The sequence below is a fragment of the Salvelinus sp. IW2-2015 genome, linkage group LG14 (assembly GCF_002910315.2).
Source record: "Salvelinus sp. IW2-2015 linkage group LG14, ASM291031v2, whole genome shotgun sequence".
Classification (NCBI taxonomy): Eukaryota; Metazoa; Chordata; class Actinopteri; order Salmoniformes; family Salmonidae; genus Salvelinus; species Salvelinus sp. IW2-2015.
This window is the reverse complement of record NC_036854.1, coordinates 29,758,939-29,776,701: the sequence shown is the minus strand read 5'-3', so window position 1 is coordinate 29,776,701 and position 17,763 is coordinate 29,758,939. Positions and strand designations below refer to the sequence as shown.

At 44.2% G+C, this 17,763-nt stretch overlaps 2 protein-coding genes across 3 annotated transcripts in view; one reads left to right on the top strand and one right to left on the bottom strand.

Annotated features, from left to right (window-relative positions):
- The first annotated feature begins 5,084 nt into the window (after positions 1-5,084).
- foxh1 (forkhead box H1) lies at positions 5,085-11,880 on the top strand. The gene is made up of 4 exons (XM_023999887.2): positions 5,085-5,160; positions 6,788-7,296; positions 7,934-8,038; positions 9,187-11,880. The coding sequence occupies exons 2-4, from the start codon at positions 7,126-7,128 to the stop codon at positions 10,129-10,131; spliced, it is 1,221 nt and encodes a 406-aa protein (XP_023855655.1). The 5' UTR covers positions 5,085-5,160; positions 6,788-7,125; the 3' UTR covers positions 10,132-11,880.
- Positions 11,881-12,010: 130 nt separating this feature from the next.
- The window catches only part of oplah (5-oxoprolinase, ATP-hydrolysing), a 24,446-nt gene continuing 18,693 nt past the window's right edge, over positions 12,011-17,763 (bottom strand). For both annotated transcript variants that reach the window (XM_023999886.2, XM_023999885.2), the window contains exons 17-27: positions 16,178-16,338; positions 15,900-16,001; positions 15,586-15,760; positions 15,070-15,254; positions 14,766-14,912; positions 14,223-14,357; positions 13,751-13,900; positions 13,482-13,639; positions 13,240-13,400; positions 12,994-13,091; positions 12,011-12,818 (exon numbers count right to left, since the gene is read on the bottom strand). In XM_023999886.2, coding sequence (XP_023855654.1) covers positions 12,657-12,818; positions 12,994-13,091; positions 13,240-13,400; positions 13,482-13,639; positions 13,751-13,900; positions 14,223-14,357; positions 14,766-14,912; positions 15,070-15,254; positions 15,586-15,760; positions 15,900-16,001; positions 16,178-16,338 — 1,634 coding nt within the window. In that variant the 3' untranslated portion in view covers positions 12,011-12,656. The remainder of the gene's footprint in view (positions 12,819-12,993; positions 13,092-13,239; positions 13,401-13,481; positions 13,640-13,750; positions 13,901-14,222; positions 14,358-14,765; positions 14,913-15,069; positions 15,255-15,585; positions 15,761-15,899; positions 16,002-16,177; positions 16,339-17,763) is intronic.

Genomic DNA, 17,763 nt, shown 5'->3' with positions numbered 1-17,763 from the left:
TTCTTAACATGCAACATGTCAGGATCCCTCTGACAATTAATATTATCTGGTGTCTCTACTCCTATTAACATTATTTCTTAAACCTCACTCCTTTCTTCCACTCTTCTCACCGCCGCCGGATAGGACATGCTGGACAGTCCATATTCTTACCGCCTGTCTCCTTCGCCCTAACAGGACACTTCAGAAATTCGGGTGCATGTTCACCAACGCAATTACAGCAGAAGCCTCCCGAGTGGCGCAGTGGTCTAAGGCAATGCATCGCAGTGCTAGAGCCGTCACTACAGTCCCTGGTTTGATTCCAGGCTGTATCCCAACTGGCCGTAATTGGGAGTCCCATAGTGTGGCGCACAATTGGCCCAGCGTGTTAGGGTTTGGCCAGGTTAGGCCGTCATTGTAAATAAGAATTTGTTCTTAGCTGACTTGCCTAGTTAATTAAATAAAGGTAAAATAAAAAAATGGCTCAGCTGGCATACGATACCCTGCCCATCTACATACACGTGACCAAATATTTTGCATTTATCACACTGCGTGGGTTTGGGCATGAAGGCTCTCACAGGGTATCTCATAAAATCAAAATACACAGGTGAAGGGAGAAGAGACTTCGTTTTTTTAAAACTATAGAATGGATGGAGTGGGCTTCTTCGCGCCATCTACTTCGCGGGTCAGTCGGTGTGCACCAACCACTTGATCCAATTCTTCACATATATCCTTTGATTTCACTTCTAGTGCCACCCCAGAGATAACACCCTTGATATGCGCTCTGCTTCGAAGAGCCACACACGTCACATTCCAATCCGATATCTTCTTGAGGCGCAGAGCACGCTCCTTCTGTTCCAAAGATACACACAACAAAAAGTGCACACCTCTCCTTACTCTCATCGACGCCACCTCAAACCACAATCTCTATAGACTTCAATCGGATCTCCCAGGTAACAACATCGATCCAAAACCTTTACTCCGACCTAAAAATTGTCACAACTACGCTTGGAGTCTAGAGTCCACTAGCAATTTACTTCTCTTATTTCCTTTTGCATTTTCCACTGTAATCCAATTATTCTCACTCTCATCTCCACTTGACACGCCATCTGATTCAAACATAACATCGGCTGTTGTCATTGAAAGGTGCCACAAGAGGACGACATTGCTCAGACCAAACCCTATAAATTAAAATACTGTGAGCCTCGTGCAATATTTATTATGTGACATACAGTGCATATCAACTGTAACTGTACAGTAAAATGACCTTCACCAAACTATTTGACAACAAAATCCTAGCTACCTAAACTTAGTCTCACATTTTCTGACATTTCCCTTTAAAATCATTCAAAAGAACAGCTGTATGAAAAATACTGTAGTCCACTCCTTCTCATGCTTCATAGAAAGGGGAAAGAGGGATACCTAGTCAGTTGTACAACTGATTGCATTCAACTGAAATGTGTCTTCCGCATTTAACCCAACCCCTCTGAATCCACGTCTTCAGTGCGGGGAACAGTGGGTTAACTGCCTTGCTCAGGGGCAGAACGACAGATTTTTACCTTGTCAGCTCGGGGATTCGATCCAGCAACCTCTCAGTTACTGGCCCAAGGCTCTAACCACTAGAAAAAATATATAGGTGTGTTATATTTTACAATAGTGAAAGTGGAGGGTATTGTATCTATCAGATAATGAAGATAACACACCTGAAGAGATCTAGCTAACATGTGCTATATTTGACCTGAAATTTGTTTAAAATGTAGGCCTATTCTGTTTATGTGACGGGTCCACTGACAGCTCGGGGTTGGTTGGACTGATAGATAATCCTGGGAAAACTCCCAGGCCAAGACGATCTGCTACTGAGACCCACAGACAATGATGACTCAGTAATCTGTTGACCTCTGCTGACCTCCCTGGTCAACACTGGAGTAACATTCTGCAGAGGTTTGGACACAGATTTTTAATTGAATTGAATTTAACCTTTATTTAACTAGGCAAGTCAGTTAAGAACAAATTCTTATTTACAATGATGGCCTACCAAAAGGCAAAAGGCCTCCTGCGGGGACAGGGGCTGGGATAAAAATAATAATAATAATTAATATATATATATTTTATAGCACACATCACGACAAGAGAGACAACACAACACTACATAAAGAGAGACCTAAGACAACAACATAGCAAGGCAGCAACACATGAAGACACAGCATGGTAGCAGCACAATATGACAACAACATGGTAGCAACATGTTTTTTTTTAAAGCAACACAACATGGTAGCAGCACAGAGAATGGGATGCTTCTCTTGTTGTTTTTCACTTTAGGAATGATGCATCCTGAATTATGTGTTTTCTCAATTGTTTTGTGATCGGTGGGGAAATTATATTCTATTGACTGTGCTTGTTGAAGCAACATTGTCTAGAGGAGGCTCCGGAAAAGGAAGGTTTGCCATTATCTCATGATGTGTACCGATTCAAGATAACTTAAATAGGATGTTGGGATTGCATGGTTATTGTTCATGTGGATCATCCATGCTGTGCAGTGCCCTCCATTTCTGTTTCTCAAACTAAAGATTTTGTCTTAGTCTTATCCAAACCAGAGGATTGTGCATCCTGACTGAGAATGTATTTGAAAGGTCTGTAGATGATTCAGACATGGAATTTGTCCCTTTATTGGAAAGCTTCAGGGGGACAAAGACAGCGACTCCTCTCTCCCAGCAGGACTAAACCTACTCTCTTTAGTCCATCTCAGTATCGGGGAGTATCTCAGAGAAGCTTTAAAGGATTACAGTGGCTTCAGAAAGTATTCACACCCCTTGACTTTTCCCCCATTTTGTTGTCATACAAAGTGGGATTAAAATGGATTTAATTGTCATTTTTTGTCAATGATCTACACAAAATACTCTGTAATGTCAAGGTGGAAGAAAAATTCAAACATTTATAAAAAATATTAAAAATACAACACTAATATATCTTGATTTAATAAATTCAATTCCGTTACCCCCTGAGTCAATACATGTTAGAATAACCTTTGGCAGCGATAACAGCTGTAAGTCTTTCTGGGTAAGTCTCTAAGAGCTTTCCACACCTGGATTGTGCAACATTTGCCCATTATTCTTCTCAAATTCTTCAAGCTCTGTCAAATTGGTTTTTGATCATTGCTAAACAACCATTTTCAGGTCTTGCCATAGATTTCCGAGCAGATTTAAGTCAAAACTGGCCACTCAGGAACGTTCACTGTCTTCTTGGTAAGCAACTCCAGTTTAGATTTGGTCTTGTATTTTAAGTTGTTGTCCTGCTGAAAGGTGAATGAATCTCCCAGTGTCTGGTGGAAAGCAGACTGAACCAGGTTTCTTCTAGGATTTAGCCTGTGCTTAGCTCCAATCCATTTATTTGCCCCAAACATAACACTTTGCATTCAGGACGAAAAATGAATTGCTTTGACACATTTTTTGCAGTATTACTTTAGTGGGTTGTTGCAAACAGGATGCATGTTCTCCAGAGTGAAAGCAGCGGTTTAAAGCACTGCATCTCAGTGCTTGAGGCATAACTACAGACACCCTGGTTCGAATCCAGGCTGTATCACAACCGGCAGTGATTGGGAGTCCCATAGGGCAGCGCACAATTGGCCCAACATCATCTGGGTTTGGCCGGTGTAGGCCATCATTGTAAATAAGAATTTGTTCTTTACTGACTCCAAAATAACACAATACACTATTTACCATTCATTTCTATTGTGCATCAAATCATCTCAAACACAACCAAACAAGGTGAATCCAACAAATTTGTAGAGTACCAAGCTGGATGTAGTCATTGAGTGTGTCCTGACCCCTCCTGTCTCAGCCTCCAGTATTTATGCTGCATTAGTTTGTGTCGGGGGGCTAGGGTCAGTTTTTATATCTGGAGTACTTCTCCTTTCTTATCCGGTGTCCTGTGTGAATTTAAGTATGCTCTCTCTAATTCTCTCTTTCTTTCTCTCTCTCTCTCGGAGGACCTGAGCCCTAGGACCATGCCTCAGGACTACCTGGCATGATGACTCATTGCTATCCCCAGTCCACCTGGCCGTGCTGCTGCTCTAGCTTCAACTGTTCTGCCTGCGGCTATGACCTGTTCACCGGACGTGCTACCTGTCCCAGACCTGCTGTTTTCAACTCTCTAGAGACAGCAGGAGCGGTAGAGATACTCTTAATGATCGGCTATGAAAAGCCAACTGACATTTACTCCTGAGGTGCTGACTTGCTGCACCCTCGACAACTACTGTGATTATTATTATTTGACCATGCTGGTCATTTATGAACATTTGAACATCTTGGCCATGTTCTGTTATAATCTCCACCCGGCACAGCCAGAAGAGGACTGGCCACCCCTCATAGCCTGGTTCCTCTCTAGGTTTCTTCCTAGGTTTTGGCCTTTCTAGGGAGTTTTTCCTAGCCACCGTGCTTCTACACCTGCATTGCTTGCTGTTTGGGGTTTAGGCTGGGTTTCTGTACAGTACTTTGAGATATCTGCTGACGTAAGAAGGGCTATATAAATACATTTGATTTGATTTGATTGCGTGCTATGAATATGGGACCAAATACTTAACTTTTTACTACTTTAATATAAGTACAAGTGAATTTGTCCCAATACTTTTGGTCCCCTAAATTGGCTGGACTATGTACAAAAAGTGCTGTGATTTCTAAACGGTTCACGTGATACGGATGAAAATACCATCCAATTAAAGCTGACAGTATGGACTTTAACCTCATAGTCATTTCAAATCCAAACTTGTGGAGTATAGCGCCAAAATAAGAAAAACATGTTTCACTGTCCCATTAATTAAGTAGGGCACTGTATAATCTATTATCCTTCATTTTCTAATTTTAATAGTCATCAGGGAGCAATTCTGAAGTATTGATTTTGGCCTGAACATGTCTACTCAAATGTACATACATGTCCTAACAAGTTTCTGAACAGCAGACTATAAAATATGAGTTAGTCTTTATAAACTATATCACATTGTTCTTCTATAAATACCCAAATAACCAAACATATTTAGTTGCATAGTACTCTGAAATTGTGTTTTGCATGGAATGCCTGTCAAAACACAATTCATAATAGGAAGCAGGAAGAGTTGGTCGATTACAACTAATTGGAAACGAGAGGTCACATTGGAGCAATTAGACCGTGTACCAGGCGATTGCTAGCCAGGTGAGGACAGCATGAATGCACGACGGTCTCCTGTACCTTTTCGATATCATCTTCACTCCAATATCTGATCTGAAACATTTGACTGCTCATTTCTACACCGTAAGATCGAAGACATAAAAAAAAACGTCAGACCTAGCTTACCTGAGACACTCAACAGGGTAAAACGCGCTTTGCCACTTTCACATATTGTAGGCAACATGTATTTATTACTTGCACATTTTTCAGTTTTGTTTGAACGTGCAAATTTCTCCCCATATTGGTCTGCCTAACTGTCAGAGTTAATGAATTAAAATGTTCCCTTGGTTAGACAGGCTTCATAATAATGTGTCATGTAACGGCTTCTGCATAGCCTATGTTTAAATTGAACCTGTGCATAAATCGGACAATAGCTCGTATTTACAAGGTGCGAATGTCCCCATCACTTGGCGACCATGGATGGTGTTCAATCTTCCATTGTCTTCCTCACATGCTGAATAGTAGGCAATCCCAGGAACGAGACGGGGTCAATCTGGCTAATCCAACTTGTTTTGCTGAGAGGTAGGGGCTATGGCATTAACACTACATTAATTTACACAAAAGAAACTAATCTCTTTGGACCTGCACTGCATATTCTCAAGGGACTTCCTACTGTGCGCAATACACCCTCAACCCGGTGCGCTCCTGCACGGTCCCTGGGTTTTTGAGAACTCTCAAAAATGTGTATTTACTCTTGAATACGAACATCGATCCTAATTCTGCTGACACCACGTAGGCTATACCAGTGCCTAGTCTGCCTACTGTTTCTTTTCTCCGACTATGCAACATCTACCATATTTAAATAATTCGATTATATTATCCTTCTAATAAATATGGTATACAGGATCTTAATCGGGCAGTTACTATTGACAAATGTGATCGATTCGATTTTGTCCGGTGTTGACAATTTATAACAAATCAGCAACACAATTGAGGTAATCTTTCAGTTGACATTTTCTCTGTCTTCCGTCAGTATGTGTTTTAGTGGGCCAGGGTGTTAATCCCTCAATATTTGTATATTAGCGGTCCTATGTATATTGAATGAAATGAAAGCCTCACAAAAAAATACCTCTTGGTTTATTTTTCAATCTGCTTTGTGGGACCCTCTCGTTCTACTTCTCCCCGCTCTCAATTCACCCCTTTTATATGGGGCACGCTGGCGACTGGTGTAGTGGCATTGGAACGTCACAATCTGTGTTTACTGTAAGCAAGTTTTAAAAATGAAGGGAATGAGATGGAGGTTGGGGGTACCTTTCTCACTGTGATCCCCAACACCTTGTGTAAGGGGGGCTAATGATTCAATTCATTCCAGTGGACTGATATATAAATAAAAACATGTGGATGTTTCTCTCTGCGGATATAAGAAGCTCACTCCTGTGCGCACCTGATGCGTAAAAGTTTTGGAGCGGATTACCAAAATTAACGCTGTGTGCTAAGTGGCATGTTGTTTGTCCGAGGGGTTATTTGCAGGTTTACTGTCTCTTTCTCACACACAGACCCTCCCTAGCCGCCCGGGGCGATCAGTCATTCTGCCCGCAGATAGCGCTCCATTCTCTCATCGATTACACAGCGGGATTTACATGAAACTGTTAATTGTTTGCTCTTCAAATAGGTAGCCAGCCAGCGGCCTGGAGCCAGCAGTCTGCCAGGGGTTAAGGGCCGACTCCCTCCCTCTCCGACCGTGCAGCCCGATCTGCCCCCAGGTTGATCAGCATGACAAAGCACTGGGGGGGTCAGAGCATGCTGGCACCACCCGCTCTCTACCTGCACTGTCCTAGCCTGGAAGGCCACTAAGATCATCAACTTGACTTCCAGATCCATCCTCTGAGCAACACAGCGCGGAGCTCTCCAGCCCAACACTGGCCCTACTGCCCAATCCAGGCGCCAGTCCGACAGCCTCCACGGCTCGAGAAGCCTGCCCTTGACCAATTCAGCCTGGTCTCAGCGCCCATGGATAAAGCGAGTCCGCTAGACCAGGAGAAATCTTGGGACGAAGAGAAAAATGCGAAAAGTGGAAAGAAAAAGAACTATCAGCGCTACCCCAAACCACCCTACTCCTACCTCGCAATGATTACCATGGTCATCCAAAACTCTCCAGAGAAGAAGCTTACTTTGTCTGAGGTAAAGTGAGTTTGTGTGTGGACATGCGAGTTTAGAATGGTACATTTTGGCCCTAATTACGAACGGTTGTGTCAATTTTGGCCAAATTATGCATGGTTATGTGTCAGTTTTGTCTATTAAATTATGGTTATTTTAATATAGTATTTAAGTTTCCGAAAATAAAGGTTAAATGGGTTTTAATTATTTTAAAACTTAATTTCTAATCGGGGATTTTCTCTTATGATAAGTAAAAAAAACTGTCTTTGTTGGGGTAGGGATATGCAGTTCAATTGCATTAAACCAACAGGACAATCATTTGACGCTTAACAGAGTAGTAACACTGCCATGCTTTTCTTGGTTTGTTTTGTTAAGGATAGCAGCATACAGTGAAACCAGACACTGAGATGTATCAGCTGGAGTGGGTTGAGTTGATAAGAAGTATGGTCAAGGATTGCTCTCTGTGCAGTCCTACAGTGTATCTTAGGTTATTTATTCTAGGCCTATGAAAATGCTGCATGATGACAGTGAATGATTAGTTAAATGTATGCCTACAAACATGTGGTGTGTTAAATCGTACATATCTTAATATAGTCGGTTAATTTGTCTGTTTTAATGCAGACACCAATTGAAGTAAATTGACTCCCTTCTCTCTCCCCAGATTCTAAAGGAGATTAGTACACTTTTCCCTTTTTTCGAAGGGAACTACAAGGGCTGGCGGGACTCAGTGAGACACAACCTCTCTTCCTATGACTGCTTTGTTAAGGTGTGTCTTATTAGGGGTCTTTATTGGTATGTCAATCAGTGGGCTCAAAAAGGCATTTTTTATTCTAAAATCCAAACAACCTACAAGCAACTATACTCTCCCATTTGTATTTCTTTAGACAATGAAGCAACAACTTTTAATTCAGCTCTATACTTCAGCATTTTTTTATTTGAGATCAAATGTTTTATATGAGTCGACAGTACAGAATGTCACCTTTTGTGAGGGTATTTTCATACTTGTTTTTCTGCTTAGAAATGAAAGCATTAAGTATCTACCCCCCCCGTTGTAAGGTGCCATGTATTAAAGTAGTCAAAAGGTCAGTATTTGGTTCCAATGACTACATCAACCTTGTGACTCTAGACATGTGTAATTAATTAATGGTAAAATAATGTTTTGGAGTCACTTTTATTGTAAATAAGAATATTTCTAAACACTTCTAAATGGATGCTACTGTGACTACAGATTATCATTTAATTAATTGTAAATAATAATGAGTGAGAAAGTTGGAAGCAAATATCATACCCCCCCCCCCAAAATGCTAACATCCCCTGTTATTGACAATGGTGAGAGGTTAGCATGTTTTGGGGGCATGATCTTTGTGCACACAATACATTATTTACTATTAATTTCTATTGGGCAAAACATATTCCAAAAAACACAACCAAAACAAACTTCAAATGCTGCCAACAAGTTTGTAGAGTCACAAGCTTGATGTAGTCATTGCGTGCTTGGAATATGGGCCCAAATACTAACCTTTTGACTATTTGTCCAAATACTTATGACCCCTTCAAATGGGGGGACTCAATACAAAAAGTGCTTTTTATTTCTAAACAGTAAAAATTATATTTTAAAATACCCTAAAATAAAAGGTGACGCTGTGTCGCCTCATACTGTGTATAAAACAATTGATCCCAAATGCTGGAGTATTGAGAGAAATTAAGTTTAAGCTTCACTGTCCAAATAAATACAGAATACATTTTATTTGTAGCCTACCAAGGGTCACTGCAGTGCTTCATGAAACTTTAGATCAAGTAAATCATTCTAGCTAATTCTGAGTTTTGTGAAACTGGGGCAATCCTGTCTGACTGGTTTTCAGGTTGTACTATACTCTTGATCTCACTGCTGTCTGTCACTCCTGGTCCCTGTAGGTATTGAAGGATCCTGGTAAGCCCCAGGGGAAGGGCAACTTCTGGGCTGTGGAGGAGAGCCGGGTGCCTCTGGAGCTCCTCAAGAGACAGAACACTGCCGTGTCGCGCCAGGATGAGACCATCTTCGCCCAGGACCTCGCCCCTTACATCCTGCATGGGCACCAACATAAGCCAGACGCAGAGCCCCCGGCCCCACCGCCACCAGTCACTGTTCTACCCCCAGGCCCACCTGTCACTGCTCTACCCCTCTTTCCCACCAGACAACACTCCCCCCTTCAGGAGGAGCTGTACCGGCCCAAGCTGGACTCGTCCTTTGCCATTGACTCCCTCCTCCACAGCCTGAGGCCGGCCATCGCTGCAGGAGAGCCTGGCAGGGACTGCTGGGGGGTGGAGCTCCACACTCGTCCACACCCTCGCTACTCCTCCACTGCCCGCAGCGCCTCAGCCAGCTCCGCCAGCCCCGCCTCCTCCTCCTCCGATGAGGACTGGAGGGGCGTGTCGCAGGGAGGGAAGCGGGTGCCTGAGGGAGAGGCGGGATCAGATGGGTACGAGGACTGCAGACTCCCTCCACACAAGTCTGCCCGCAGAGTCTCCGCACCTCCCTGGGAGCTGCCCACCTCGTATGCCAAGTACACACCGCCCAACGCTGTGGCCCCGCCCAGCATGCGTTTTAATGGGGGCCCTCTGATTCCACTAGGGATGCCTCTGTATGGCTATGGGGGGTCTCCTGTCACATCCAGCCATTTTGTAGGTCATGCCTACTGGCCCCTCTTACCCAGCGGGCGCCCTCCCCTCATTATGGACTTGGACGCTATGCTCCAGTCAGTACCGCCCAATAAGAGTGTGTTTGATGCGCTGGGTCCGCCCAATCAGTCGTCTCACCAGCCTGCTGGTCAGTATACCCTACAGAGTGGGCCCCCTCTCAGGCGTCATCCCCATTATTGACTATGACTTTCAAATCAAACCAGCACCAAATATATTGTAAGTGCAATGCAAGGATACTACTGACCTATTCGTACAAGCTTAACTCATGGCTAGAAATGTGTCCACCCTATCAATCTGTCACTTCTAATTGACAGGTCATAGTATTAAATGTTTACAGAAGACAATTGTACATTGAAATGTGCTACTAACATCTAACTCGACCATACAACCACTAATATTTACCTCAAATATAACCACTGTTTACCTCCGTCTTAATACAGGGATTTGTTTTCACTATTGTATATGTTAATTTTCTTTTAAGAATTCTTTGTTGCAACTATTCAATGTTTTTCAGTGGATTTTTTTTTCTCCCCTCCTGTCTTTATGGTTGTATTTAAGATTTAATTGTAGAACTGCACATCAAGCCAGGTTATGGAAAGAGCATTATTGAAAAAGTTTACTTATCTTTTACAGGGTATGACTTTTTTCCTACTCTTTTGAGTGTCAATGTAGGAAGAGGCAGGGTGCTGTTCAACATTGTGCTCGTCCAGTGCCGAGAGCCTCAAGTAGGAAAACAACAAAGTGAGGTTTTCTAAACCTCAAAGTGAAGAGTGAGCTGTTTGTCTTTGTGTGCGTGCGTGGTGTGTTGGTCATCTTGTCTCATTGCTTTAGAGACCAGTGGATCACCCCCCTTTTATTCCAGTGAAGTTGTTTGTTCAGATGGTGCAACCCAAATTAAGTGTTTGTTCCTGACTTGAGTAAAGTTGTCAGTGTTAATGGGTTCAGCGTTAACGTTCCTTGTCAAATACCTTGTATTCCTTGTCCTTTAGAGCTGTGCCAGTGTTACAAGACAATTTGATCTTACTGTGTCTCTATTTTCAGTTGACAAAAGTTGAGCTTCAATCCCCCAGTCAACTCTAAAGGGCTTATTTGTATACTGTGAAGGATAACTTCTAGACTGGAGTCATGTCTACAATTTGATCTATTTCACCTATTTTTAAAAGAGCTATTTAACTGTATACAAAACTGCCGATTGAGTAGTATTTCCTAATGCGTAGGCAGATATCCTATGTCAGTCAGGGCTGTAGCTACCACCCTGTCTCTCAACCCAAGCGTGGGTGAGTGCTCAGTGGTGACAAGGAGAGGCAGACTTGCTCTTTGGGTGTGACCAACATTTTTACCACAGGAAATGTGATTTTCTTGTCTTTGATCCGCGGTCCCACGCCACTCCAACCTCCTGCTGCTGGAACAGCAATGCTCACTATCTCTCAATCTAGTCTCCATGCATGCCTGCCCAGAGCCTGTACCCCTTCCCCTGAACCCCCCCCTCCTCCTCCTCAAACACTCCTGCTGTGTCTCCTAATCTCCCAGAACACCATGGAATTCATATTGGGGTCGGGGCTTTAGTTCGAGGGGATACTGTAAACCTAGGCACCATGCAGGGGTTAACTGAGGCCTGTGAGCGCAATCATTGTACTCATTCCCATAGCTCACGGACCCTTCATGACAGGTTATTTTGTGTCATGTGGTGCTCTGAACACAGGGTGGCAGTGCAAGAACAGCAAACCAGAGGGGTCAGACATTTTGGCTTTGTGTGTGTGTGAATTTTGATAACTACTTTCCTTGCTTCCCTGGGAGACTCAAATGGATATTCCTTGATGCCTCAACCCATTGGATGAGTTTTGAGAAGGAGAGTATGCAATTGAGATGCTCCCTGTTGTCAGGGCTGTGCTCACACTGCTACTGTAAAACCTCATGAATGTTTTAAATGGCGTCATTTTTCAATAAATAAATGGCAAGCTTTCAAATGTAGTCAATTGGTATCACATAACTGCATGTATCCATCTCCAAACTAGTTGTATAATAATGGAATGAAAGTCAGAGTTCCACACAGAACAAATCCAATGCAGCGATTTACTGTATACATCTGATCCAAAGGTCGGCTAGTCTTCGTTACACCTCAACAGATTTGAAGAGTAATGTTTAAAGTCTAGTTAGTTAGCACCCTTGAAGCCATACAACTGTATAATCTAGTGTTGCTTTTACATCCTGTTTCTAATCAGTTGTGGTGAGGCAGCAGACTAGTCTAGAAGAGCGTAGACTAGATGTCTACAGATAGCTTTAACACACTGTGTTGCCTAAGCTTAAAGGAAAATACAACAAACGATACTGTTGACACAGGTCAGGTTAACCCTTGACCTGACTGAATCTAGGCCTAAAGGTCTACTGTCTTCAGAGGATTAAACTTGTTTCATTAACTCCCCTACCGGTGAAACAATTTCCATGTTTGTCTCTGTGCAAACTCAAAAGTACTGTAAAGGACATACCACTAGCATCCTTTTAAACACTGTGGTATGGGTTGTTGACTACAGACATGAAAAAAGGCATTGTTCAAGGCCTAAAAAAACCTGGACATGAATGCATTAGCATTTTGAAAGCTCTCCAGCCTTCATCTTTGGCGGAGTTTCTCAGCACATCTCTCATCTTCTTAGTGGAACTGTGTTTCTAGGTCTCTTTCCCCTCCAGCTCTGGCCTGTCGCCTGTTCTCATACACCCTCCTGTGCCATGCGATACTCAAACACACTGCCCCTCTCGGAGAAGTTGTCATTGAAGCGCCTGCGCTTTTTAAGGAGTCTTCCATCCCCAGCTGTTTGCTTGTCCTCCTCACCATATCCACCTCCGCCAGGTGTGTACAGACAAAACATATCCTGCAACAAAGAAACACACAGATGGTCAATCAACACACACACTCAGAACAAAAGACAAGCCTGAACACGAGTACAATGCAACAACACTAACAGACCCATAGTGGGCAGTACACCACACCAACAGGCCCATGCAGATGTGCCACACAGACAAGCCATGACAGTAGTCTAGTCTCACCCCAGGCTCCAGGCTCACAGTGGTCTTGGCCCCCAGGTTGAGAACCCTTCCATCTGCTCTGTGGAGCTGGTTCAGGCCTGATGCCCCACAGCCACCCCCTAAGAGAGAGAGAACAGAATACAGTGAACAACAAACCATAGAAGATGTTATGACTGGAAGACATGGCGGTACAAAACAACAGACAGCTACTCAATCAAAACTACACAGACATTATCATACTAATAAAGGTCATAGGTGAGAGATTACCATGGAGACCATAGGGTCGGGTGGAGCGCCTCTCTGTCAGAACTGACAGGACCACCTTATTCCTGAACAGGAGCTTCCGGATCACCCCGTCGCCCCCACGGTACTCCCCTGCACCCCCCGAGCCGGGCCGCAGGGAGAAGTGCTCCAGAACCACAGGGTACCTGAGAATCAGATCAACAGGACAGAAGAAATGATTGCAAGACAACTACTATGGAACTGAATGTTATAAATCCTCCACCCACCTCTTCTCCAGAATCTCTGGGTCGGTGATGCGTGTGTTAGTCATGTGACTGTGGACACCGCTCCGCCCAGTCCAGCCTGGACCCGCCCCTGCTCCCCCGGCAACCGTCTCGTAGTAACCGCTCCCCTCGCTGCCGAAAGTCACATTGTTCATGCAACCCTGAGTGTGAGTGAGAAGAAACGAGAGAGTGAGGGCTGGTAACACTCAAACATCAAGACTATTGCTCATATGGAACTGTAGCAGGACTTTCCAGTAGCAGCTCTCTCCTACCTGTGAGGCAGCGCAGACCTCGAAGGCACGGAAGATGACATCAACCACCCGCTGTGACGTCAGTACATTCCCCCCCACCACAGCGGCATTCTGGGAAGGCTGGAGAATGGAGCCGCTGGGAATGATGACCTTGATTGGAGTGAGACAGCCCTGAGAGACAGTGGCTTAATTAATACATTCTCCATATAGAGACACTGTTTCACATATCATAATAATAAAAATATTATATATATTATATTATATAAAAATATATTATGTGGCCACATTCTGCATTCAGTGCAGACATGTCATTAGAAGTGATCATATCACCTAAAGGACAACTCTTCCATACAAAAGAAACCTACAGCTGTAGGTATACTGAGCCCAAACTTCAACGTTACAGTATCCATGATCCCCCACCAGAGGTCCTAGCATATGTTTCCCATTACTGACTTTGTTCTGTGGTGGATTGAGAATGTGAACGGTGTCTGACCTGGTTGAGGGGGATGTCTTGGCCCACCATGCAGCGCAGGCAGTAGATGAGGGCAGAGAAGGTGATGGCACGAGGGGCGTTGCAGTTCCCCCACACCTCTGTCCCCGTCCCTGTGAAGTCAAACACTGCACTCCCCTGGGAGGGACGATAGCGAGATACAGGGATAGAGAGAACGAGAACGAGGGATAAAGATAACAAGAGATAGAGAGAACGAGAGAGAGGGATAGAGAGAGGGATAGAGGGAACGAGAGAGAGGGATAGAGGGAACGAGAGAGAGGGATAGAGAGAGGGATAGAGGGAACGAGAGAGAGGGATAGAGGGAACGAGAAAGGAGCAGTAATGTTGATTAACATTATTAACAGTAGTTGTTGCCCAGTCTTGATGGTGGGTAGCACACTGGTTGCCAGATCTGTCTATTTTAACCAACACTTCTCTCATGTTCGTAGGCCTGACAAACACGAAAGAGCAAGAGGAGTTTGCTCCAGTACAAACAGATCTGGCGCCCCAGCCATGCTAGATGGGTAGTATTAGATCTCCACCCACCTCGTGCTCATTAATCTGGACCCGCAATCTGATTGGTGTTCCATCGTCCATGAAGTCCTCTGCCTCCACCTCCAGGGAGCCTGTCTGTTGCCGCCGGCAACGGGCAAACTCTTTCAACATGTCTCTCACCGCCAGTTCTGCATTGGACTGGAATAACACACACACGTCAGATTACACAAAGACAAACACCTGAACAGGAATGCTGACCACTCCAATTATAATGTGATATGACCTAAGAATCCAAATAAAGCGAATAGAATACAGCCCAACTGAAAGAAGCATCTCACAGTGACGTCCTCATCACCTGGATGTACCCCATGTAGGCCTGCACCACAGCCAACCCATAGCTGTCAATCAACTCCCCCACCAGCGTGCTCCCTCGCTGATTGGCTGCCACTTGAGCTCGCAGGTCTGACAGGTTGTCATGGAGATTGCGAGTCCCAGAGCAGTCTGGGTACTGAGCCGGAGCCATGAGGGCTTCAGTTACAGCTGACAAAGGAGGAGAGAGAGAGAGAGAGAGAGAGAAAGATCAGTACAATGCCATGGAAACATTATTTCAAAACAGATCCTGGAGTGCTTTGAATTCATAGGATTTAAGCCAGTCAGACAAGTCTCATGGTGTGTTTAGTGAAGCTCAACATATCCTATTGTGACTATAGCTTTACACTGAAAGCCACTGCTACCAACATCTCCTGGCTACAACACATTATACAGCCAACTGATAACAACACACTATCTCAATGACTGCCAGTGCCAAGCAGATATTACAACATATTGGCTCTCCCTTTCATAAGGGTTCCTCTCCGTAGAATTTCCTCACCCTCCTCCTGGAAGACTCCAGCAGTGACCAGTTTGAAGGAGGTGAAGACAGCACCCTCCTGCTGCAGTGAGGTGGAGTGGGGGGGCATGGAGCCCGGGGTAATCCCCCCGATGTCTGCATGGTGCCCCCTACTGGCCACAAAGAACACTGGCCCACTCACACCTCCCCTGAACACCTGAGAGGGACAGAGAGCGCGATATATAGTGATAAGGGGCTCCAGGCCCCCCCACCCCGGGCTCCAGGCCCCCCCACCCCGGGCTCCAGGCTCCCGACTCCACCTCATGTTTCTAGGGACTATTATAAGTGAAACTCACCGGAGTGATGACAGTGAGGTCAGGGAGGTGACTGCCTCCTGCACATGGATGGTTACTCAGAATCACATCACCCTCTTTAATGATGCTCCCTATGGATTTGATCTGTAGATGACAACGATAGAAATAAGGAAAGCGGGACAGAGAGACATGACAATTTACTATTCCTGGCTTAGTGTATCAATGTCTCCACTTCCCCAAATACTTGCTTAGTATGTTTTGCAGACTTTTAATAGATTGTTAAAGCAGTGAATTGTCATGCTTGCAGTGATCGTACAGACCTGGTATTGGACGGTCTCCTGCATGGCTCCCAGGTGAACAGGGATGTGTGGTGCGTTGGACACCAGGCCTCCGTCAGGACCAAACACAGCGCAGGAAAAGTCCAGACGCTCCTTGATGTTGGTGGAGATGGAGGTTCTCTGGAGCACTCTGCCCATCTGTTCTGTAGATGCATGAGACCATGGGGCATTTAATGGAGACTTCAGGGAAAACTTAGTGGTGTTTTGCTTGTTTTCAGTTAGTTACCTTTCTGTTACTTAAATGGCAATGATACAGTTGAAGTCGGAAGTTTACATACACTTAGGTTGGAGTCATTAAAACCCGTTTTTCAACCACTCCACACATTTCTTGTTAACAAACTATAGTTTTGGCAAGTCGGTTAGGACATCTACGTTGTGCATGACAAGTAATTTTTCCACAATTGTTTACAGACAGATTATTTCAATGTATCACAATTCTAGTGGGTCAGAAGTTTACATACACTAAGTTGATTGTGCCTTTAAACAGCTTGGAAAATTACAGAAAATAATGTCATGTATTTAGAAGCTTCTGATTGGAGGTGTACCTGTGGATGTATTTCAAGGCCTACCTTCAAACTCAGTGCCTCTTTGCTTGACATCATGGGAAAATCAAAAAGAAATCAGCCAAGACCTCAGAAAAAAAATATTGTAACCTCCACAAGTCTGGTTCAATCCTTGGGAGCAATTTCCAAACGCCTGAAAGGTACCACGTTTATCTGTATAGTCGTGGCCAAAAGGTTTTGAGAATGACACAAATATTAATTTTCACAAAGTCTGCTGCCTCAGTTTGTATGATATTTGCATATACTCCAGAATGTTATGAAGAGTGATCAGATGAATTGCAATTAATTGCAAAGTCCCTCTTTGCCATGCAAATGAACTGAATCCCCCAAAAACATTTCCACTGCATTTCAGCGATGCCACAAAAGGACCACTGACATCATGTCAGTGACTTCTCTCGTGAACACTGGTGTGATGTTGCCGAGGACAGGCTGGAGATCACTCTGTCATGCTGATTGAGTTTGAATAACAGACTGGAAGCTTCAAAAGAAAGGGTGGTGCTTGAACATTGTTCTTTGTCTGTCAACCATGATTACCTGCAAGTAACACGTGTCGTCATCATTGCTTTGCACAAAAAGGCTTAGCAGGCAAGGATATTGCTTGCCAGTAAGACTGCGCCTAAATCAACCATTTATCGAATCATCAAGAACTTTAAGAGAGGCGTTTTTTCAAAATGTTGTGAAGAAGCTTCAGGGCGCCCAAAGAAAGTCCAGCAAGCGTCAGGCACATCTCCTACAGTTGATTCAGCTGTGGGATCGCGGCACCTCCAGTACAGAGCTTGCACCAGGAATGGCAGCATGCAGGTGTGAGTGCATTTGCTACGCACAGTGAGACAAAAGACTTTTGGAGATGGCCTAGTGTCAAGAAAGGGCAGCAAAGAAGCCACTTCTCCCAGGAAAAAACATCAGGGACAGACTGTATCATTCTGCAAAAGGTACAGGGATTGGACTGCTGAGGACTGGGGTAAAGTCATTTTCTCTGAGATGAATCCCCTTTCCGACTTGTTT